Genomic DNA, 24,210 nt, shown 5'->3' on the forward strand with positions numbered 1-24,210 from the left:
ACACAGTAAACACCCTCATGATAAAATATATATTTAAAAGCACAATAAACTGCGATATAGGCGCATTTAGAGCATGCACAAGCTGTGTCGTCTTGTTAGGAACCATGCGACGAATAGACGAATTATTCTTTTGAAACGGTTGTTTGAAATGAGCTGTTCAAAAGAACCGATTCGAGACAACGAGTCGCACTAAGCATCACTAATGCACAGTGGCAGGTGGGAGGTGATGGTTTGCTCATCGCCTATTGGTTGAAATTGAGGCTTTGGTTTGTAAGAAGGCTTGGATAGGTCAACTGGTTTATGCCTATTTAGAATAAAACTTTCAGTGAAATATTTCTGTGAACTGAGAGGTGTTTCTAAGAAGTTGAGGACGCTTATAGTAAGACAAAGCCAGGTTGTTTATTGGTGGTATTGACTTAAGGACAGCTGCAGATTTGTGTATGTCATGAGTGTATTGCGAAACTGTGTATTATGAAATTTATAGGCCTACCAGAACTTGAAGTAAAATAGCGGAAACATCTTAGAATTTATTTTTTTAATTTAATTTTTTTATTCCAAATAATTGTTTTAATTTTCAGGTTTAGAGTTTCCATTTCCTACCAACATTCATCCCAAGGTCAGCAGACTGCAGGTGCTGTTACTTTTAGAAAACTACAGATGCCCACTTTTCAATATCCTCATAAAATAGGCCACTCACTCACTGTCTTTTCAGCTGTCACGTCTTTGGACTCTTTTGTTTTGTTTTCATGTCCCATGTGATTCGGTGTGCCCTAATTTCAGTTAATTGTATTATTGTGTTCAGCTGTGTCTTGTTAATGTAGTCATTTACTTTGTATTTAAGTCCAGTTTGTTTCCAGTCCAGTTTGTAGTTGTTATTATGTGGTTTTCCTCTGTCTGTAACTATAGTTTATTTTGTGTGTAGAAGATTAAAAGACTTATATTCTCATCTAGCGCTCCTTCTCTTGAACCACAATGTGACAGAAAAAAAAAGAAGTTAATAGCGGCGTGTTTTCCCCTTTGTTTTTTAATTTTGCCCTAATGTATTCCGTGTGGAACGATTCCAATTTCCCGGAGCAGGAGGATCACTCTCTTGAGGGCCACACGGAGGAGTTCATCGCCCTCACGAACGACTCGAGCTCCCCGGACAGCTTCCTGTGCTCGATCCACTACCGCGGACTCAACCCCTCCACACGAGCGAAGCTGCCCGGGGACGGCCCTCGAGAGAGCGTCGCCGCTTGCGTCCAGCGGGTGCTCTCCAGATCCAGAGCCCAGCCCACCGCTGACCAGGGATCGGAGTCCGCTGCAACCCAGGAGCTCCACCCACTGCACCGTGGTTGAGGATGAGCTGATTATGTCTGGGGCTGCTGGATGTACAGGAAGCGCTAGAAACTGACCTTAACCCCGTCCATCCGCCCAGAGTCCCTGCCCCAAGTGCTCACATGCAGTCTGCCCACCCTGTCCAGCCGCTTTCAAAGTTTCCCAGCAGCCCCTGCGCTCATCTCCGGGTGCTCGCCACGGGTCTGCCAGTCACCATCGCCTTGAACCTGCGAGTCCTGCACTCCACCTCGGCTCCCCGCTCCCTCTCCGCAGTGACCCATCAGTCCCCCAGCTCCGCCATGCTATCACGTGGTTTTTTTTTTCTATGTGGTTCTGTGTGCCTTAATTTTAATTGTGTTGTATTCAGCTGTCTTTAGTCATTTGCTTCAAGTCCAGTTTGGTCATTAGTATGTGGCTTTGTTCTGCCTGCTTGCAATTATTTATATTCTCATACAGCGCTCCTTCTCAAACCACAGCGTGACATCTGTACAACATCTGATATGAGTGAATACATTTTTTTAAAAATCACTTTCATCCTCCACAAAAAAGGTGAATTTTAAGGTTACATGGTAAGGTATCTTATTCCTTTTTTACTCTTAAATCTACACAAAAGCAACTTATGTCAGAATTACCAGGTTATTCTGTGGTAACTTTACCTACTATTTAGGGCTATACAGCAATTTTTGAAACCTTAGCGTAGTATTCTGTGGCATTAAATATTTTAACCCTGGAACCTTTTCTTTACCCATCAATTTTATAACTAGTTATGCTAAGACAGCTAATTTTATAGTAACTGTAGTCCAGTAAAACATGTACACAAACTATTTACTAGTGAATGTATTCAACAGTGTGCTTTTATTTTCATATGTAACTGCAAAAATTTAGAACACCGACTATGCATGCACACAAGCAACATTAAAACAATGTTTTGTTTTAAACAGCATTGTGTACAACAGTGATGCACTGTCAAAACACTGAGCGCCATAAAAAAAAAAAAAAAAAAAAAAAAGCAGGAATAAAAACAGGGCTGCAGCTGAATAAACATACCTACAGACATACTAGCATTCAAGGCTTGGTGCTTGTATTTTATTGAACAATGTGCAGAAAACGCTAAAGGTTTTTTTGTTTGTTTTTAAACCGCATTTGTGTGTACAATATTAGTGCTGCACTGTCAAAGTTGAGCTCCGCAAGTCAAAAAAAGAAAAAAAATAAATGTGCAGGAAGTGTTACTTTTAACAATTGTTGCTTTGCATTTAAGAGAAGCAATCCAGTTCAAGCTCATTTTTGGGAAAAAAAAAAAAAAAAAAAAAAAAAAAAGCCTATACCTTCCATGGATTTTCAAAAGGAATTTCGGCAGTCTTTAAGGATTTTGATGTTTTGTTCCGTTCAGCCTTTGACCAGGATTTACTCCCAGGAAAATTCTGAAAGAAATGAATACTAGCTTAACTTTGCAAGTAAAGAAATGACACTGAAAGAGTAACACGCAGACAAGGTTAAGAATTAGCATAGCTTCACTTAGATTCTTGGTGTAAATTTATTCTGAAGCAATATTTTCAAAGCTTTTACATGCTAAAATCTGCATATTTATTTAACTTTACAAAAGGCCTAATTTTACAACGCATACATGTTTTGATATTAAACAAAACGTCGGATGCTGACATTTGAAATTATTTAAAAGTTGCGCTAAATGTGAAATTAATCCACCAGCAGGTGGCAGCAAGTCACTGTTAATAGTGAATCAAAGCTAATGAACCGAATCATTTAACGGTTGATTCATTCAGGACGCAAAACAGTACTATGGCTGGGTTTATAATGATTTTTGTTGCCGAAATAGAGCAAAAACAGGCAATATGTAAGACGTAAAACGCAAGTCTCTTAACTAAAAAATAAAATAAAATAACGTTACCAACAGACATAAATTAGACTAATAAAACACTAAAATGTAAGGGCACATTCATATAATCTCCACAAAAAGTCCGAATCAAATCACTGTGTGTGGACAAGCAAAACGGTTAACGGGTCTAACAAACGTATAACTAGCACCTTAAATACAATAACCTCGTTATTAAAACGGGTTATGCTGCCTAAAATAAGGAAAAGAACAAAAACTAAATGCAAAACTTAAATATTTTACCTGCGTTATCCTTCTCCGGGTGAAGTAATCAAGCGTGTCGATGGCGTCTGCTTCTCCCGCACGCGACTCGCGCCACAAGTTTCAATATATTAGTCTAATAAAACATTAAAGTAAAAGGACACAGTCACATATATTCACATTATCTCCGCAATTACATCCAAATTGGAATCAAATCATCGTGTCGTGTGAGGACATGCAAAACAGTAACGTTAAATTAAACTCAACGGGCCTAAACAAACTAATAAGATATAGCACCTTAATACAATATTGGCATTACTAAAGATTGTAAGAACAAACACTAAATCCTAAACTTTAATTTTACCTCAGAGGCGTTAAACTGATCCTTCTCCGGAAACTGAATGAAGTAATCTGTTTATTAATGGCGTTTGCTTCTCACCCACAATGCAATGCGTCATTAAATATAACCGAAAAGCACCTGTGAACTAAAATACGGAAAAATCCTTCAACTGAAAACGGAAGTAGTTACGGATTTTTTTTTTTTTTTTTACAGTGTACACCTTATTTATTTATAAACAGGTATAGTCTTCTATGGAAAGTAAAACTGGGCCATGATAATTAATAAATAAAAGTTCGATTGTTTTTGTTTATTTATATGTATCTATGTATTTATTTAGAACAAAACAACACTATGTTTGGTGTTTTAATGATATTATAAACACTTTGCTTCCACCTATAGGTAGACAGAAGTATTGCAGCGTCTCACTGCTCAGAAATGGCCTTGCATACAGAAAAAAAGGTAAATAATTTCCGTTATATCTAAACCTAAGACAATTATATTACTCAGTTTAGATCTGTATCAAAATCTAAAATCTATTTTAATGAAATTTCTACGATTGCAATGGGCTGGCGTATCTGGTCCCTCCCGACAGCTTAAATCTTCTCTAATGAAAAATAAAATCTTTTCTCATTAATTTATGGATGCTGAGTTACCCATAAGGCACAGTGAGATTGCATGACTTCTCTGATATTTCATATGCTTGTATTTTTTCCTTCTTACAGGTCTGCAGTTGGGAGGCAGCTCACAAATGTCCCCAAATTGCAACAAATCACCTCCTCCCTCTTCCAGCCTCCATGCGTACGCGGTCAAACACACCTCCCAGGCAAATGTGCTCTGATTTTAGTCGCGCACCTCCTCCTCATCGCCACATTGTCCTTTTAAAATGGACCCGGAGCGGTTCACAAGCTGAGCTCCGGCATAAACACAAGGTTACCTGCTGCTCACACAAATAGGACAGCGTGCATGACGAGCTGTCTTATTCCTTAAAACTAACCACCTGCAGCTACACCTTTTTAACTACTAGAAGGTGACTAGTATTTTTTCTATTTTTTGTATCCCATATGATTTATGGAAGCTTATTTCTGCAACAGAAAATCTATTAGACATTAGCTAATTGAGAGAAAAATATATATAAAAAACATTTTTGCAGTTTCATTTTTATTTTTTTTATTCTGTGTTGGATATAAGCTTCTTATTTCTGACTTTTTTCTCATAAGTGTGTTAATATTTCACAGTTCATATATATATATATATATATATATATATATATATATATATATATATATATATATATATATATATATATATATATATATATATATATATATATATATATTTTTTTTTTTTTTTTTTTTTTTTTTTTTTTTTTGCACTGTTGCTATCTCCCAATTCAGATTTTTACAATCTCATAATTCTTTTTTTCTCAGAATTGCAAGAAAGTGAAAGTTCTGAGAAATAAACTCAAAACGGCATTAAAAAGTCAAAATTGTGCAACTATTTGACCTTTTTTTCTCAAATTGCGTGTTGACTTTTTCTCCAGAGTTGTTTATAGCAATTCTAAACTCAAAGTCGCGGGGTTAAAATTGCATTATTGTATAATTGTCTCAGTTAGCTTTTTAATTTTTAAATTAAGTGGTAGATCTCCTCTCTCCTAAAACTATTCCTGTATATTGAAAAGTGACCATTGCAATCTATGGATATATTTGTTTCAAATAATAATGAATTTTTAACAGTAACCGTTCCACACAAATCACACATTTTAAGTGCATTAGGAAACATACAACCTATTAGGCGATTTGCATCATTTATTTAATTAACTAGGGTAACTAGGTTAACTTGTAAATTACAGTGGCTTGATTAGTTGTTTAATATAAGACGTTCGTTATTTGAAGGGCAAAGAATGCATTGCATAGTGATGTATCCAGCACGTTAAGCGCTAGCAACACAATAGACTGCAGTTCATTCTAAGGATGCACTTTAAAGCGGCTTTCCGCGCAGTGCGTGGAGAACGTGTTGCGTTTTTGCGCGCGTGGAAACACATTTTAGACCGAGCTCTGCTCCTGTGAATGAAAGACCCTCCCTTGTTGCTGCGACGCCCGTTTCTTCAGACCGTCATCACAAGCAATCCGCTTCAATGGGACTTCAGTCTATTCAAAGCACCATCGATTGTGCATACCTTTTTAAAGGCCACTAGAATAGCCGAAGGCAAGATCCGCTGCCGTTCTCAAACACAACGGACGCGTAGCTGGGGGTTTTTCTTTTTCTTCCAGGAGAACACAATAGGCGCGCTGGAGTTATGAAGGCTCGACGGATGACTGGCGCTGTCCGTTCAGCACCACCTCGCTCCCAATGACACCATAAAAAACCTTCCTGACGCCCTCAAACCCGAGCCTGGGGGTCGGGATATAGGGGTTTTGGAGGGAGAACGCGTTCGCATCTCGGAAGTCATTCAACGATTTTGGATTTCTATTGTTGGCGTGGACACTTTGAAGCTCACCTGGCACGGTCGTAAACACGTTTGAATTTTCCGAACATGGGTCCCAGCGGCACGATGACGGTCCACGGGTTGGAGATATGACTAGAGAGGTACGCGATGGGCCAAGGGGACGACAAGGATCGCATCGTGATCAACGTCGGAGGAATCAAGCACCAGACCTACCGCAGCACCCTGCGCACCCTGCCCGGCACGCGACTCTCTTGGCTGGCGGAGCCCGACGCGCCTAATAACTTCGATTACGATGCGAACATCGGGGAGTTTTTCTTCGACCGTCACCCCGGGGTTTTCGCCCACATACTTAACTATTACCGCACGGGCAAGCTGCATTGCCCGGCGGACGTGTGCGGACCTTTGTACGAGGAGGAGCTGGCGTTTTGGGGGATCGACGAGACGGACGTGGAACCGTGTTGCTGGATGACCTACCGGCAGCACCGAGAGGCGGAGGAGGCTTTGGACAGCTTCGCCGGGGGTGCTCTGGATCTCGGGCATGAAGACCCCGAGCCCGAGGCGGTCGCTGAGGCGGCTGAGGGGGACGAGGGTGTTGAGATGACCCGGAGACTGGCGCAAGGCGACTCGCCCGATAACAGGTCCGGACGCTGGAGCAGATGGCAGAAGAAAACGTGGGCGCTCTTTGAGGACCCGTACTCCTCAAAATACGCACGGGTGAGTTCACTGAGAAACGCTATTATGTTTGTATGTTGTGCGTTTAAGCTCCGGTCCGCAGCGCGAGAAGGGCAACAAACCCCTTTCAAACCAGTTTACAGACCAGCAAAACAGCTTAGGCATAGTCCAGCGCCAGACCAACCGAGGGTCAAACGATCCTAACGAGCCCATCGGTGACTCTTGATTTTGATTGATTATTTGAGAAATCGATGAATGTCAGCCGGGTCATTCCACTGAGCCCTTTCTTCTTTTATAAACAATTAAATAAAATAATAGATATAAATATAAAAATAATAGTACAAAGTAAATGCATGCAAGATTTAAAAATTACTAATTGAAGCAATTTTTTTAATTCAATTTAAACATATTAAAATTATTTGCATATGTTCAAACGTAGGAATATATATATATATATATATATATATATATATATATATATATATATAATTATAATTTTTTTAAATATATATTTATTTATATAATACATAAAAATGATCTAATTAAATAAATAAATTAAAATAAATATTTATTTGTGGTTGTGGCAAGAAAAACTCTATATATTCTATTAAAACCCATGTATTCTTGAGATTTTTTTCTCCAGTGGAATGACCCATTTGCAGACTTATGGAGACATACAGAGAGTCTGGGTGACCACATTTCTGAGCCCATCCCACAATTCTGGGTGACCTTGAAACAATACCCACCTTCTCTTTCGTGAGATAAAAAAAGCCACGGGGTGAGCCATACATGATGTCATGCCCTGCCGTACTTGTATAGTATAAAATAACTCCATTTGTTTGCAAGTCTTTACCACAGCGCACTTATAGTTTTTTTGTCTCCTCTGCCTGATGAAGGTTATCAAGCGACTGTGATTCGCTGACAGACTAGGGGTTGGAAATAAAGACTGCTCGCATCCTTGCTTGTCCATACAGATCATGTTTTGTTCAGGAGCACGCCGCCTCTATATGCAGCTCGCCTGTTTTGATGTGTGACAAGCAGCCAGCTCACCCCTCGAGACATGCAGATACACACAACCCCAAGGCACGCAAACACTCGCTTAAAGCATTTAAGGGCACTTGTGCTGTAAAAGACACACTCCCCTTGAGATTTTATGGGCATTTCATTAGCTCATTTCAAATGTCAGCTCTTTGCCCTCACCGCTGTCCCGTCATTGCTCTCAGCAGGAACACTATAAGCTCTTAATCGGAGATGAACGCCATCCCAGCATTTCTACAAATTTTGGCAGCCAGGTTAAAACAGGTCAGCTCTACTGACTCTAGCCCACCGCTTTGGCACTGACGGAGCAGGAGATGGACGTCCTCCAAGATCTAGGCGAGCAGATTGTAGAAAAAAAACTTAGACATACAATGGTGGCCAAAAGTTTAGAATGATAGGTTAAATTTAAAATGTCTCTTATGGTGCATTTGGTTGATCACAGCATATAGTAATATTGTAAAATGTTATTGTAATCTCAAACAACTGTGTTATATTTGAATATATTTTAAAATGGAATTTATTCTTGTAATGGAAAATGAATTTTTAGCATCGTTACTCCAGTCTGTGTCCCGCGATCCATCAAAAATCATTCCAATATGCTGTTTTGCTGCTCAATTATTATAGGTACTCAATTATTAATAATGGTACTTATTATAATCAATGCTGAAAAAGTTTTTGATGCTGGATATTTTATTGTGGAATTTTTTTTGATGAATATAATGTTTACTGAACTGGATTCATTATAAATATTTCACTGTCACTTTTGAATTTTTTGCATTCTGGCTGAATAAAATGATAAAACATTTTTTTTTGTATTAGCAGTAGTTTTATAGTAAGTTTATAGTAATTTTTTCTTTTTTAAAAACCTGTCATACAATTTTTATGAATTGTAGAGGATTACAGTTTCCTTTAAAAAACATTGATAAAAATAAGAAAAATACTTTTTTCTTATTTTTATCAAGCATTTAAAAAAATGTTGACATGAATAAATTCCATTTTAAATGATTAATTCTGATTAATTGCATCTAAAATAAAAGTTATTGCTTACATAATATACGTGTGTACTGTGTATATTAAAAAAGTTCATATATATATATATATATATATATATATATATATATATATATATATATATATATGTTTTGTTAATATGCAAAATATATTTATATACTATAACAATATAAATGTATATATAATAAATATACAGTCCACATATATATATATATGAATCGTTTGACAGCACTAATTTTAAAATGCATTCAAATAGAAAATATTTTTAAAAATGCAATAATATATTTAACAACTGTTTTTACTAAATGCAGCTAAATACTTTTACTAAGTATAAAGAAAGTTAAAAAAAAAAACTTTTGGAAGTCTAGAAAGAGCTTTGGGTAGGTTTTGAATGCAGATGACGCATCTAAACTGTAGTAAATTGTAGTTGAGACTGGTTTTCTAGAAGGAAATGTATTATTCATTTGGCCATGGGCTGCTCTGCCAGGAGCCAGGCTGTCCGACACTGTCTGCCGAAGCAGAGAGCTGCTGGATCTGAGGAAAAGTGGCCCGGCTCCTGGCAGCACCACAGAGAAACATGAACCATGCTGCCTGATAGCAAATCAAGCGGTAATGGGTTTGATGAAGTCCGCTGATGGACATCGACCACAGCCAGGATTTGTGATTCGGATCATCTGCGCGGCTTGTTTTTGATTCACGGTCTTGAGGAATCGCTGAGGCGTGACGGGGAAGTTGGGTTTCTGCATCAAATATGCATTTCTGTCAACGGTGCTGGATTATTTTTATCACGTTTTCTAAATGCAGTGCCTCTCTGCTCCTCAAGTGGAGGCGGCTGGAAAAAATCCACAGATTTCAGATGAATGAATTGGGAGTCATGTTGGAGTCATGGCTAGACTCCATGCGAGGAGGTGGAGAGGTCAACCTACGCTAGATTTTAGTCGAGTCAATTCAATTGTTTTGAGTTATTTTTAGGTCACCTCCATCAGGAGGAATATCATAATTACATTAGAACTTGACAACTCAATTACCTGCTGTGATCACAGATGACATCGTTCTTTAGCTTGATCTGAACTAAAAGCCAAGAAGCCTGGGAGAGAATTCATTTTGTATAGAAACTGCAGTTAGAAACTGGCGAGAATGTTAGAGGTTTTGACGATTTTTAAAAAAAATAAATGCATGCTTTTCTTAGTATTGTAGAAATGTTGTTATAGAGCTATAGCCATTTCAAACTTGGCATTGGTCCTCTTTCAAAATGATGATGCTACAGTACCGTACCTCAGTACAGGATCAGGTGAAATGGTCGTTTTGTCTTAGTTGCATGTTTTTTGAAATCTAACAGGAAACAGGATCATTTTGAGTGAGGTGTCCTGTTGTTTTCTGATGTTAGCTAGTTTGTACTTTGCTTTGCAGACAACAGATGCCACTCTGTGGTTGATAATGTGTCCTGTCGTTCTCTTACAGTAATGCCTGTGTGGGTGTGAATGTCACAAAACCGGTCAAAAACACGTCCAGGTCATTTTTAACTAATCAAAAGCGAGAAAGAAGAAATCTCAGTGAAGTCTTAAACATTCAATTTTACTGCTATTTCTGACAATGGAAAACAAAGCCAGTCACAAGCAGCGCATTTATAATTGTGGCAACAGCCAACAACACATTGTATGGGTCAAAATTATAGATTTTTCTTTTATGATAAAAATCAGTAGAATATCAATATTAATATTAAGGTATTTTGTACATTTCCGTAAATATCAAAACTTCATTTCTGATTAGTGATACGCAATGCTAAAAATTGTATTTGGACAACTTCAAAGCTGATTTTCTCAAATGTTTTATTCTGTTGCAACCAGATTTTCAAATTGTATCTCTGCATATTGTCCTATCATATCAAACATGCATACATCAATGGAAACCTCATTTAGTTTGTATAAATCTCAAATTTTGATAAAATTGATATATGATTTGTTTTGTGGTCAGTGGTCACATTTATTGTTATAAATTAAATTTTTAAGAAATTATAAATTACACAAGTTTTTTATATTATTTTCACTAATTATATACATTTAAATATTTAATTAAAGCATGTCACATCTAAAAAATGGTGAATAATTACTTAAAAGTAATCATTAAATATATGAATTAAATAATTTATATTGTGTTAGTATTTGTTACAATACTTTGATTAAAATATACGTAAAATGTATTAAAAAGTAATTAAAACAAACATAAATATGATATTTATTTTATTGCTTTGTTTTTGTGTGTGTGTGTGTGTGTGTGTGTGTGTGTGTGTGTGTGAGAGTTTAGGAAAAACCAACTATAATTATGAATTTGTGGACTGTATTGTCTGTTACACAATCACAAACCGATGCCCCTCATTTTTGTGTAAATGAATCTGGCATAGTCTAAACGCCCTATTCGGATCTAGAACTTCTTCTGTGAAAGGGAATATAAATGGCAACCGCGCTGTGCAATAATCGAACAGGAAGTGAACGCACAAGGCCTATCGGTTCAGACTCTGTCTGCCTGCATGCAGACTTGTCCAGACTCGTCCTCACAGTAATTATCAAGCCGCACGTCATTCATTAGTCTGCCTGGTTAGAGCGTGTGTGAGTGTATTTAATGAGAACATCTCATATCTCAGCTACATCAGCATCGCAGCAACACATCGCTCGCACACAAACACACACTTGCACGCAAAATGAATCAGCGCCGGGCCGCCCACCGACTAATACAGTTACCAGCACTTCAACATTCCCAGCACTGGCGCTTGCATGATGTTTCGAGGGCTTAAAAATGAAAACAGGCTCTTTAACCAAGATTAAATGGCTGCAAAAGAATGAGCTTTAAAATATGTCTGCGGCCAACATCCCTATGGTTGTGAAAAAGCACCGAAAAGAGTGCCAGAAAGTTGCTCGAGACCCTTTTAATATTCATTTGGAAACTGCAAGAGATCGTGGTTTGGCTGGGTAGCACGGATGCATTAGCCCCTGCTGGTAGATGCCGTAAATACACCATCTGGACCCAAAAAAGCACTTTCTCCATCGACGACCATTCCAAATAAGTAGATGCGTGTGTGTGTGAAGGGATAAAAACTTAAAATGAACTGTCCCGTCAAGTCATCAGCGTGTGGCAGGAGGGCAGAGGGAGAGAAACGGATCATGTTGTGTCCCCGGAGATCAAGGGGATCAAGCTGTTCTTGTGTTTATCTTGATCAATGAGCGAGTGAGGATAAAACGTTCTCGTGGATCAAACCGTTGCCCTCGGGGATTCGCAAGGTCGCGAGAATGTGCTTCGGCCTCGGTTTGAGGAGAGCAAAAGTGATTCAGCAAATATTTTTAGCGTTTGTTACTTTGCGTGAATTACGAGAAGTTTATAGGCTTCTGTGAAGGAGAAAAAAAGCGGCGGGGATGATGTAATCCATGTCTTACCTCGATGAATTATTAACCGCTTTTTTACTGTTCCGCCTGATGCATATTTCATACAAAACTGAAAAGAACTTGTGAAAACTGTAAGCTCCAGGTACAGTGGCACGCATCTATAAAAAAATAAAGGCCTTGTTTGCAGAGACGGGTATGTAAAACACAAAATTGCTCCTCTGTGTTGCTAATGTAGAACAAACACTGACATAGTAGTCTTCACTGAGAAGTGTAGCAATGTTAATTACTTTCTTATGCTGTATGTCATCTTACGAGCATCATTAAGATATCAAGTTGTATCCCACATCCGTCTATAAATGAATCAGAGCATAATTACTGTTGAGTTGTACGAAAGTGCCACGACAAAGAGCTGTGATGGGAAACTAAAACATTTGTCTATTTTACACTTTTAAGTGCTTTCCAAAAACAAATCAGGTGCACTGTTAACAGCATCCACAATAGGACATTCAAATATTTGCAATTGAAATCTCTTGCACGTTTTTGACATGGTTTCTTGTCAACTGAGAAAGATGCTTATTGTCGCTAAAGAGAGTTGCTTTATTTCCATAGCTCAAAAGTTTTTTCTAGGGGTCAAAATGATCTTAATAAGTGGTGAAAAATGTTATTTTTTATACGTTTTTTTGTGTATGCGCTCGTAGGCTTCTTCAGACAAAACGTTTCTCCTCCCTACGAACACAGGAAACGAGGCACATCTAGGGAATAGTGTCTGTTAGACTAAGCACTGGCTGACCCAGATTTAAACTGCCTGTGGAAGAAGAATTTATGTGATAGAAGGAACCGGAGAACTGAGAGGTGTTGCTAGCCATCAGAACCAGAGGCAGATCAGGGCAGATAAGGTATATTAATGCAACTTCATGAAAACATGGTATATGAACAACAACAAAAACATACAAATTTGATACCTGTTATTGTTCACGGTTCAGTACAATGACATTTTGTCACGAGTTGACTAAGTGAGTTTAAAATCATTTATAAACATGAATTGTTTACCAAAATGGTAATTCTGGAATGGTTGCTTTTTTTAATAACTAAAAAAAGGTCAGAAATAGGTCAGGGTTTCGTGATCTGAACAAGTTCCAAGCCAAGTAAACTTTGTCTTGTTACTTGAGAATGATGCATTATTCTCAAGTTACGAGAATACTTTTTGTATACACGAAAAAGAAGACTTTATTCAATAGTTTGTGTCCTCTGCGTCACCCTTGCGCCACTGGGGAGAGTATCACATACATAAACAATTACACTGTTCTGTGTTCAGTGTTTACGTTGTTTATGCACTGATCAGAACGTAAAAAGCGTATCCGTACATATGCGTTGCATACTTTGTTTACATATCTTATACTCTCTAAAATGATGTTATAGGGTGAGGGTATAGAGGAGACAAAATACAGTATTTCATGAAAGTAGTTGTTTTTGTATTCTTTGCGAACACAAAACATTCTCGTAGTTTTGTAAAATTACGGTTGAACCGCTGATGGATTATTGATCACATGGATTACTTTAACTATATACTATCTTTCTGAACCTTGATCATGTAAGGATCCTTGCTGTCTGTGGTGGATCTGAGAGCTCTTGGAATTCATCAAAAATATCTTAATTTGTGTTCTGAAAATGAACTAAGGTCTTACAAGTTTGGAATAACATGAGGGTGAGTAATTAATGCCAGAATAAATTTTTTTATTGTGAACTATCTCTTTAAGAAGAGGAGTGCTATTACTCTTCAAAGTGATCTGACTCACAATTTCTTTTTTTTTTTTTTTAGAAAATGGAAAACATCTGATACAATGATTATTAAATTGCCAGAATGTACTGTATTTCCATTTGTTCCATGCTGAATGCATTTTCCCATCTATAATATATATGTAGTGATGGATGATATGTCATTGAGATTCACAGCCTAAATTTAATATTTAATTTGAGCAGAATAATCAATTCATACATAATAGATGGCGCTTTTCCCAGCCACCAGAAGATCCCATGATAGGGAAAACATGGCCAACTTGCACTTATGTAATTCTACCACTAGCCAGTATTCCGTCATCCTGTGGTGGGGCTCCCCTACTGAAATCCAGTTCCATCTGTCCATGCTTGTTGTTCTATCTTACAGTAAGCTGCCGTGTAAGTAATGCAAGCCTCCTCCAACCTCTTTCAAAGCACTTGAGGGACCATCTCACCAAATCTGCATGTGGTAACCTTGCCAGAGGCTGACCAGGAGTCCCTGGTGAAGGGAACTATGATTAAATTTATCCCAAAGAGGTGTAGGGCAGTTATATCGATGTCTTTCTGTCATTCTATGCTCTCCTTGAGAGCGCACAGTGACCTTGAGGTTCAGCTGTTTAAGCACTCCATTTGTTGACGTGGCACTTTTCAGAAGCACGTTTAGAAGGAACTGAAGACGTGACATTATCCAAGTGTACTTCCTCCGAATTCTGCTGAAAAGGGTGTTTATGAGCAATTACTGTATTCATGATGTTGTAAGTGGATTTATTTTTGTCTGCTCTATAAAACCTATTTATAGCTGAACTCTGTGCTACAGCTGTTGTGAAAGGAATTCAAAGAACAAGCATTAAAGGAATTCTGTCCTTCTGTCATCTTGTTGGAAAAGTGCCATAAAAGTACTTATGTATCAAGTCATACAAAAGCTATCAGTGTAGACCAATGCTATCCTCCAAACTTTACCCTCTTAAGTCCCACAGAAAAAGTATGTTATACAAGTTAGGAAGACATATTGAAAGAATTGTCATTTTTGGATGAAGGTCTTACATAACATCTCCCTCTCTCTTTTTCCCACAGTGGGTAGCATTTGCATCTTTGTTCTTCATTTTGGTGTCCATTACCACGTTCTGTTTGGAGACTCATGAGGCCTTCAATCCCATCATCAACCGCACAGAGACTTACATGGTGGGCAATGAAACACGGGAGCGTGTCTTTCCTGAGACGGAGACTATGGTGCAGTTAACCTATGTTGAGGGTGTTTGCGTTGTGTGGTTCACTTTTGAGTTTCTAATCCGAGTGACTACCTGTCCAAACAAATTAAAATTTGTGAGAAATGCCCTCAACATCATTGACTTCGTGGCCATCCTCCCCTTCTACCTGGAGGTAGGGCTGAGCGGACTCTCCTCCAAAGCAGCAAAAGACGTATTGGGTTTCCTTCGTGTGGTGCGATTCGTTCGAATTCTCCGTATTTTCAAGCTGACGCGACACTTTGTGGGTTTGCGGGTACTAGGGCACACACTTCGTGCCAGTACCAATGAATTTATCCTCCTCATTATTTTCCTTGCACTCGGAGTCTTAATCTTTGCCACTATGATCTACTATGCTGAACGTTTTGGAAGAAACCTCAACGATCCTGACGCCAGTAGTGACACACACTTTAAGAACATCCCCATTGGCTTCTGGTGGGCTGTGGTAACAATGACAACCCTTGGTTATGGCGATATGTACCCTCAGACGACATCTGGCATGCTGGTGGGCGCACTGTGTGCTCTGGCAGGTGTATTGACGATTGCCATGCCTGTACCTGTAATCGTGAACAACTTCGGCATGTACTACTCCCTAGCCATGGCGAAACAAAAACTACCAAAGAAAAAGAACAAGCATATCCCACGAGCACCTCAACTGGGATCTCCAAACTACTGCAAGTCAGTGATTAACTCCCCGCGACCCAGCACGCACAGTGACACATGCCCCCTGGCACAGGAAGAGGTTTCCGAGATCAGATATCAAGGTAGGAGCTAATATTTTGAGAATCTTTGCATTTCAAAGTGAAATTACAGTAGAATGATCACCATAAAGGAACACTCTACTATTTTGGAAAATAGACTAATTTTCCAACTCCCCTAGAGTTAAACAGTTGAGTCTGAATCCATTCAGCTAATCTCTGGTTCTGGTGGTAGCACCTTTAGCTGCAGTTTAGCATAGATAATTGAACCATTGTCTTACCATTGGTGCAGCAGGCACAATAATATTAAGCGTAACATCATTGTAACTGCTGCACCCATGGTATAGAACCCATGGTATCTATGTTAAACTGCAGCAAAAGTTTTACCACCAGAGATCTGCTAAATGGATTTAAAAATGGTAAAATCCAACTGTTTAACTCTAGGGGAGTTGCAAAATGAGCCTATTTTCAAAAATAGTGAAGTGTTTCTTTAAAATGAGTCATATCATAAAATAGTTTCCTCAGAGGTTCACTAATTCGGTCTGACTGTAGAAGTTTAATTGCTGTAAAGGTTTAGTTCTATGCCTTCAAGACTTACAAACAAATCTCTAAGCATGTCCTTAGTACTTTACCACAACTGGATAAGTCAGCATACTGAAGAGTAATATTTTAAACAGGATTTTAAAAGATTTACTTTTTGGACAAGACAGTGAGTTCAGTTTTGGTTTTCAGTTCAGTTCAGAGTATGTTCCATGTTATGCTAGACATAAAACACCTTTCATTTGAAAAGGTTATTGAGCTTTGTCATGTTTTGACTGTTAATTTGACATTTATCTAATCTATCGAATTTAGAACATCAATCTGCTGAGCTCTGTTTAGCTAGCTTGAGTTGGACGCATCTGAATAATGAATCTACAGGTAGGTTTGATTTTAGAGAAGAACGTTGTGGTTAAAATGAGTAATTAGTGGACTTGGTTGTGAAAATTAAAAAGTGCTAATAGTTTCGATAATGCAGAAATCTTTTCTTTTCTCAGTGGAATTGCACTAATGGACGCTTACTGTTGCTCTAAGCTTTCTCAGGCATCTAAATTACAGATAGTCCAGTCTAGCAATAACAGGTAACCACACACACTAGACTTTATGCTATGTCAGAGAATGCTGAGAAACTATTGACTAAAAAGGGCATGGGGGGATGTTTTAAAAAAATGAGGGGAAAGGGGCTTGTGAAACTGACAATAAATTGTGTGAACAGAAGTTGAGAGAATATGGATTTTCAAAGTTCCAGAGAGACCAATCCATTTGTCCAGTTTAACCTTCCAAATTAGTTATAACAGGAGTCAAACATAATTCTTGGGGGGCAGGAGCCCAGAGTTTGGATGTAACCCTTTATTAAACACACCTGATCCAAGTAAGGTTTAATTGAAAAATGCATAGTATGTGTGTTGAAGCAGAGTTAGAACTAAACTCTGCAGGGCTCCAGCCCTCCAGCAATTTAGTTTGACAACCCTGAGTTATAAGTTGAATATTCTACATGTAGGTCAGGGGTATTTCTTCCTGCTCCTGGAGACCAACTGCTTCAACTAACTCGCCTTTAATGTTTAAGTAATCCTGCAACAGATTATCTGGTTCAAGCATGTTTGCTTAAGGTTGGAGCTAAACGTAACAGGACAGTGGGTCTCCTGAAGCAGGGATAAGTAATCCTGGTCTAGGTCATGATATAACAGGACAATATGGTTCAAAATCTGCTGTTCAAAATTATTAGGGACAGGTGAATTTGGATAGCGGTACCATCACGCATGGTGAAAAAAGCATCTGTTTCCCGCAGAAATGTTAGAAATGTTTATATATCAGCCGGATTTAACTTTGAGAGTGGTTTGGCTTTCAGGATGTGTCGCAAGTGTTGATAGCCTAAATCTAAACTAAATCCTGCATTTCACCTTGCATCAATCTGTAATGAGTCATCTCTCTTTGCTTGTGACTGGAGATTTTAAAGTGAATGGGGAGGCATCCAAAGCCGCCCTGGCCAATGAGGACTGTCCTCACATCGACCAGGCGGTGTCGCCCGAGGAAGTGTTCAGCCCTGTGGACCGTGAGAGACCCTGCTTCCTGCTCACCTCCGGAGGAGAACGAGCCAATCACACTGGGGGGAGAGTCAGGAAGGGTACGTAACTAGCCAATCACTGCTAGCCATCAGAGCACTGCCAGTGCTGTGTCTGAAAGTGGAGCAGCTGTCAATCAAAGATGCTCTTTCGGTGCAAAATGACCGACTGTCACTCAGCCTTCTTTCTTGCAGTCTGATAGCTCCTCAGGTCTGCCGTTACTCTAAGGTTGACAGGAAAAGCTGCGATAAAAATGACATATCCAAGTGAGCCGTCAACAGGCTTCTTTTCATTTATAGCTCAGTCTGAACAAGATCTTTGAGAAGAACATTCCGTGACAGTTTTTCCTAAAGTATTCATGTGAATGCAGTACGTTTTACAGGACATATTTCAGGCAGATTCAGTGGGCCATTATGCAAGGGTCCAATTTTAAAGAGAAAAAGTAACAATGTTTACGAAAACAATGGTTTTATACGGTAAATGAAATAAATACGCTTCAGTATAATGTCTAGCAGTGTGCTTGTTTGCATGCAGATTCACAATGGCTAGTGGTCCTGGTAATGGTGAATCTCACAAGAGATGCAGCATGGGATATGGGGCATGTGGTCACATGACAAGAACTCAGCCAGTCAGAAGCTCTCAGTTGCACATTAACAGAAAAACAGGTGCCATCAGCCATGATGCCCTTCTGAAAAGACCAGCTTCCTAGCATTAATTACCATGCTTATCCAGGCTTGTTAGGTGCTGGTTCAACTGATTTACTGGTAGAACTAGTTAAGTAGTTTTCTTGGGACACTGCTACCAGTATGCATAACACAACCAACTATGATGGCCATTTCAACAGGGTGGCCAAGAAAAGACTTGGCAAGGGAATCAAAATCTTTCCTAAACTCTTGGTAACACCTTGAGTACAAGAATGTGTTAGGCCAAGGATTATATATAAGTGAAATACTTGTGTTGTTAGCCCCATATTTAACAAAAGTAGCATTATCTGGTAGCTACACAGCTAGAATACCAATAAACTGGGTGTACATGTACTGTTGTTTCTTGTTGGGCTGATGTGTCTGGCTGAGTTCTTTGATATCTCTCTGAACCTGTGTTGTGCTGTACAGCACTGTGAAACCACCCCATGCATGCAGTAGACAGTTTGAAGCATAGAAAGCATGGAGGATGATGCAGTTGACTTGGCAATCAGTCATTGTCAACTGGCTAACCATGCACATAACCAATACATGACAAGGCAACACTAACCAAATCTAATCTGCGCATACACACCACATACAGTACACACAACTCAGCTTAACTGTCCATGAATCTACTTTAAGGAGCATATTTATTCACAAGCAAACCTTGGCAGAGTCTTTGTCTAGAGTTGAAGGCTAGTCTGAGGTTTTACTGAAAGCCCTTTTTCTCTTCAAATGAAGGTTATGAAAAGCCATGGAGCCATAGCAGCATGTCTGGAGGCGTGGCCTCAGTGTCGGCCCTGCCCTGCAGCCCACCCTGTCTCATGCAGCAGGTCCACTCTCCCATCCCATCCATCTTGTAGCATGGACAACAAAACTAACCAATCAGAGGCCCTCGCTCCGCAGTGCTGCGCTGAGACGCCTGCTCACACTGTGCACCATCCATCTCTCATTAAACTCTTTTTCATTTGAACTCTTCACTTCTTCACTTCCTCTCCCTCTTGCTTTCTCTCTTCTTCCCCTTATTTCATTTCTAATCTTCTGCCCTTCGTCCTTTTCCTTCCTCTTCCTCTTCAATATTCTATTGTCTCTTTATTTGTCCTTCATCTTCCTCTTGTTCTTTCCTTCTCTCTCTCACCTCCATATAATCTGCCCATTTCTTTCCTCTTCCTTCTCCCTTCCTGCTCTTCCCCTTATCTTAAGTTCTTCTCTATTCCTCTTCCTTGTTCTTTTCTTCTCCTTCATCTTCCTCTGCTACTTCCCTTTGTTCTTCCTCATCTCTTTCTTCTCATTCTTCTTGCTTCATCCTCCATTTGCTTTTCCACTCCTTATTCTTTTCCTTCCTTATCCTCTGCCCTTCTTCTTCACTCTTTACCTTCATCTACTTCTTTTCAGTTGTTTCTTTCTCCTCCTCTCATATTTTTTCTTGCTACTTCCACTCTTTGCATTCTTCTTCCTCCCCTTTTCCTCTTCCTTTGACCTTCCTCCTCTCTCCATTTTTTTCTCCTCATTTTCCTTATCATCTTTTCTTGCTCTCTTCTATTTCTCTTCTCCACAGTATCTCATCTTCCTATGCAGTGGTCTCATCTAAACCCCATCTTCTCTATGCTGTCTCTATTCTTTCCTTACTTGCAATTTTCTGCACTTTCATTCTACCCCTTCTCTCTACTTCATAAATCCTTTTTTTCCCAAACCCTGAGTGTTTTAAGCTGTGGTTTTCATTAGGTGCTATCTGACACCATTGAAAAGGAAAAAAAGATGAGACAATGGCTATTTCATATATGATATAAGATAAAGTTAGCTTGAAGTGACACTAAACAATCATGATTATAGTGATGCACACGTCACCAACATAGAAACTTGACTGAAGAAACCTCATTTGCATTTGCATGCCTTGCATGGGAAACTATCTGAGAAAACAATGTAAGTTTATTGAAAATATGTAAGAAAAATTGTGTTTTTTCATCCAAAGCTTCTTTAAATATATCTGATGCAGAGTATGGTATCAATTACGATGACATACAATATATGTAGCAATTGTTTCTTTTTATTTTTGCAGACATTTTTTGCCTTTCCCCAAACTACGATCTCTGGTGTTTTTTAAACATCATGCAACATTAGTAGCAGCAACACAGTCGACCCTTCGACGAACAAATTAAGATGCAAATAGTGAAAAAAAAGCACTTTAACATTTTCTCGAAACAGAGCAGGCAAATTTAAATAGTATAATCATTTCAATTACAATACCAGCTATTATATAAATAAGTTTTATTTTAACGAAAACCCATATTTTTCATAAATTCCGTTTCAAATGTGATTTATCTGTAATACATACATGTGTATATCACATTTTTAAACGTGTAACACTGTAGCAAAATCACAGAAAATATACAATATAGATGTATCGTGCAGTTGAAAAAAATAAACGACTTTTAAAAAATAAAATAATCAGTGTACTTTTGGGATTATTTGGGGAGAGGTAAATGCATGCACTTTTATGCAAAAATACATATGCGAATGACAAAACTGTAAATATGAACCTTGCATGAAATAAATTTTGTATCCAATCTGTATATAGACTCTGGTTTTCTTTGACAGAACATGCATACATGACTCCCCCCGGTTGCTTTGCAATAAGCTGTGCCTGTATTGTGATGTCTCTTTGATCTTTCACCCTATCTTTATCACCGAGCTGTTTTTCCTGGCAGCTATTTTTGGACTTTACTGTCTGTATTTAAAGTTGCAATTATGCACCAGTGTTACTAGCTCATAATTCAATCCTGGTAAAAGGATGCACAATCACACTTGGATCTGAAAAGGTCGGAAAGGTCAAAGAGAGAGCGTGTGACCTCCCGGTAAAGCGGGGGGGAATTGAAACAGGAGAGCCGAGGCAGGACTAGAGGTGATCGTGCCCTGTTTCGCACACTGGTAGCATGCCACGATTCATTAACTAAGCATGTCACACCGTCCCACTGCGTACACACCCAATCACAGCATGACCCGATGAGTTAATCGTATTAACAATAACTTGTAGACCGGATCTGAATGAATGCAGCATGGGAGAGTGCATGGTAAACCCAGAGTTAACCATGAGCCTGTAAAGAAGGCAGTTGTCACTTGCTTGACACACATCACCCTGTTTGCTTGCACGGTTCGAGGGACAACAATCCCGCCAACCTTCTTCATCCGCCCACCCCCCTCCCCCCATGTTTCTGTGCCGTTCGTTTGGTGTATTAATATGATTTTCCTTGTTGTTTGTTGTTGTTGTTTTCTCTTCGTGTTTTTTTAGAGACCCAGCGCGCCAACCGAAGCAGACAACCAACCGAGTCAGTGTGTGTAATGAACCATGGTGTACCAACCACTATGTGTGTCAACCATAAAGCCACATCCCCCACCTGATAGTACCGTATTTAGCGAGAGTGTGTGTGCGCGCGCGCGTGTGTGTGTGTGTGTGTGTGTGAGGGTGTGCCATGCGTTTGTTGTAGATTAGCACTTCTCTTCCGAGTTGTGACTTAGAATTAATTCAGCGTAGATGTAGCACAGTAACCAAGAGAAGCTGTAGTTATTCAGCCGTATGTAGCGCTGTTTCGTTCGTGGATTATTGTGCTATCGTGCTGTGCGAAGTGCCTGTTGTTTTTCCGTTTGTGAGTGTCAGTGTTGTACATGGTGCCTGTGTGTGCTAGTGGTGTGAAAACATGACCTTTCTTTTATCTCGTCGAAGTGTTTGTTTTAGGTTGTTTCAATGTTGTAAAAATGTTACTCCAGTCACTAATCACATTTCAGTGGGAAAAACAGAAAAAAATCCATGAGCTTTGTGATCATGTTTGAGTAGGGAGAAAAAAAAAAAGAGCAAATTGTTTTCCCGTATTTTGTACTATTGTAGTTACCATGTAGAAAATGCCTTTTGCACTGTTTGCACCGTTCACTTTTACATTCCTTTCTGTAGAACAAATGGCGATTTGATATATTTTGTAGGTCACATGTTTGGCTGGTAACTTTAGAGATGCACCGCGTACTAATCAGACGTGACTAATCAGGCTCCGCCCACAATAAAATCATAATTTTACTTAAATATTTATATTTGACATGTAATTCACGTTGATCATGTTCTGATTGGCTGTGAAAATATGTAGTCGCTTTTATTCAAATACTACAGTGTATTGTGCATGTTATTTTTTGACAGACAAAATGTTCATTTTGTTGACTCATATAAAAAAAATATATATAAAAACCATTAAAATGAGCATCCTGTTGTAAATAATAGTGAAAAATCACTTTTTAATCCTGCCCCGTTGACCTGATTCAGCATAAAAAGATGCTTTTGTTGAAAATTTGATGTGTTGTGCCTGGTTAGAACGCGGTGTTGGATTTGAAGGTGAAAAACTAAGGCTTGATAGCACATTATAGGGACCAAACTCAGAATTTTTAAATGAATGGCAACACCATCATTGAGTTTGATGAGGAAAATGTTTGATAAATGCTTAGTTTGCATTTGAAACCTCAGTCTGAACACACAAGCTCTTTTGAAAGCCACATATTACGGCGGTTTTCGTATATACACCATCACAAGAGACAATCCTGCACAGAACAACAACACAACTCTTTATAGAGAACATACAGGGTTCATGATGGAATAAACGAAAGGAACCGATACTGTGTCTCAAGTTTGTTTCGACATTTATTTTTCATTGTTGTGAAAAATGTCAAGTAAACCCAATTCTTTGGGACCTAACTAGCGCACTGCCAGTTGTATCACGGGAAATGTCGACGTTGGGTCGTTTCCTTACAATATGCTGGACTGTTCAAAGACCCAACCACAGCAGAGCACAAACAACAGAATATAATAAAACCTCCGAAGGTTCACAGTCTTTACGACTGCAAAGTTTTTGGACACGGTCACCATCGAACTTTCTGGCAAAAGGCGGCATCTCAAACGTTTGTGCTGTTTTGTGAGACGTTTCTTGTGTTTTTCAGCACATTTGCAGTGCGTAGTATGGATAGTTATCTACAACCAGGTGGTGTTTTCATTGATGGTTTGAGTTGACATATTGTTAAGGCAATTTTGTGTCTTTTTCTGAAGAGAGAATTTAAAAAAAGCAATGAAAACTAAATAATGACAATAAAAAGCACTAAAACACAGATTTTGAGTGTTTTGTGGGTTTTTAAGCGATGAAGTGCAGATACAAAAATAGTAGATGCATGAACAGACATACCTAAATTAATTGTAAAACATTAAACACATTACTTCATTTTATAAATAAACACCAGTCAATCGAGTGAAAACTAATTCTCTTATGCGTTAAGTATTAGGTATGTTACATTTCTGACAGACATCATGTTGAAGCTACTTAGGCTGCCGTGTTATTCTTCTGTGAAAGTGAAAAATCTGGTAGCAGGCTTCTCATAAATAAATCAAT

General features: G+C 38.8%; 1 protein-coding gene and 1 long non-coding RNA gene across 3 annotated transcripts; one reads left to right on the plus strand and one right to left on the minus strand.

The window, feature by feature from the left end:
* Positions 1-2,165: 2,165 nt before the first annotated feature.
* LOC122331041 lies at positions 2,166-4,910 on the minus strand. The gene is made up of 3 exons (XR_006248114.1): positions 3,774-4,910; positions 3,452-3,545; positions 2,166-2,738 (listed from the first exon to the last, which is right to left on the minus strand). It is a non-coding gene; the product is annotated as an uncharacterized LOC122331041 (long non-coding RNA).
* A 649-nt stretch (positions 4,911-5,559) lies between these two features.
* kcnc1b (potassium voltage-gated channel, Shaw-related subfamily, member 1b) lies at positions 5,560-23,934 on the plus strand. 2 transcript variants are annotated; one of them, XM_043228339.1, is made up of 4 exons: positions 5,560-6,909; positions 15,144-16,077; positions 17,996-18,172; positions 22,083-23,934. In XM_043228339.1, exons 1-4 carry the CDS (start codon positions 6,343-6,345, stop codon positions 22,190-22,192), a joined length of 1,788 nt encoding a protein of 595 aa, XP_043084274.1. In that variant the 5' UTR covers positions 5,560-6,342; the 3' UTR covers positions 22,193-23,934. The 2 variants fall into 2 exon arrangements, with proteins under 2 accessions (XP_043084274.1, XP_043084273.1); XM_043228338.1 differs by lacking the exon at positions 22,083-23,934 and adding an exon at positions 19,535-21,366 and having other exon boundaries at positions 5,561-6,909.
* The last annotated feature ends 276 nt before the right edge of the window (positions 23,935-24,210 follow it).

This window comes from Puntigrus tetrazona, chromosome 25 (genome assembly GCF_018831695.1).
Source record: "Puntigrus tetrazona isolate hp1 chromosome 25, ASM1883169v1, whole genome shotgun sequence".
NCBI lineage: Eukaryota > Metazoa > Chordata > Actinopteri > Cypriniformes > Cyprinidae > Puntigrus > Puntigrus tetrazona.

Excerpts from the sequence above, each read along its gene's own strand:
- kcnc1b (XM_043228338.1), top strand. The coding sequence starts at position 6,343 with ATGGGCCAAGGGGACGACAAGGATCGCATCGTGATCAACGTCGGAGGA. Across the intron at positions 6,910-15,143 it reads ACTCCTCAAAATACGCACGG|TGGGTAGCATTTGCATCTTT; the intron begins GTGAGTTCACTG and ends TTTTTCCCACAG. Across the intron at positions 16,078-17,995 it reads TTCCGAGATCAGATATCAAG|ATTTTAAAGTGAATGGGGAG; the intron begins GTAGGAGCTAAT and ends TTGTGACTGGAG.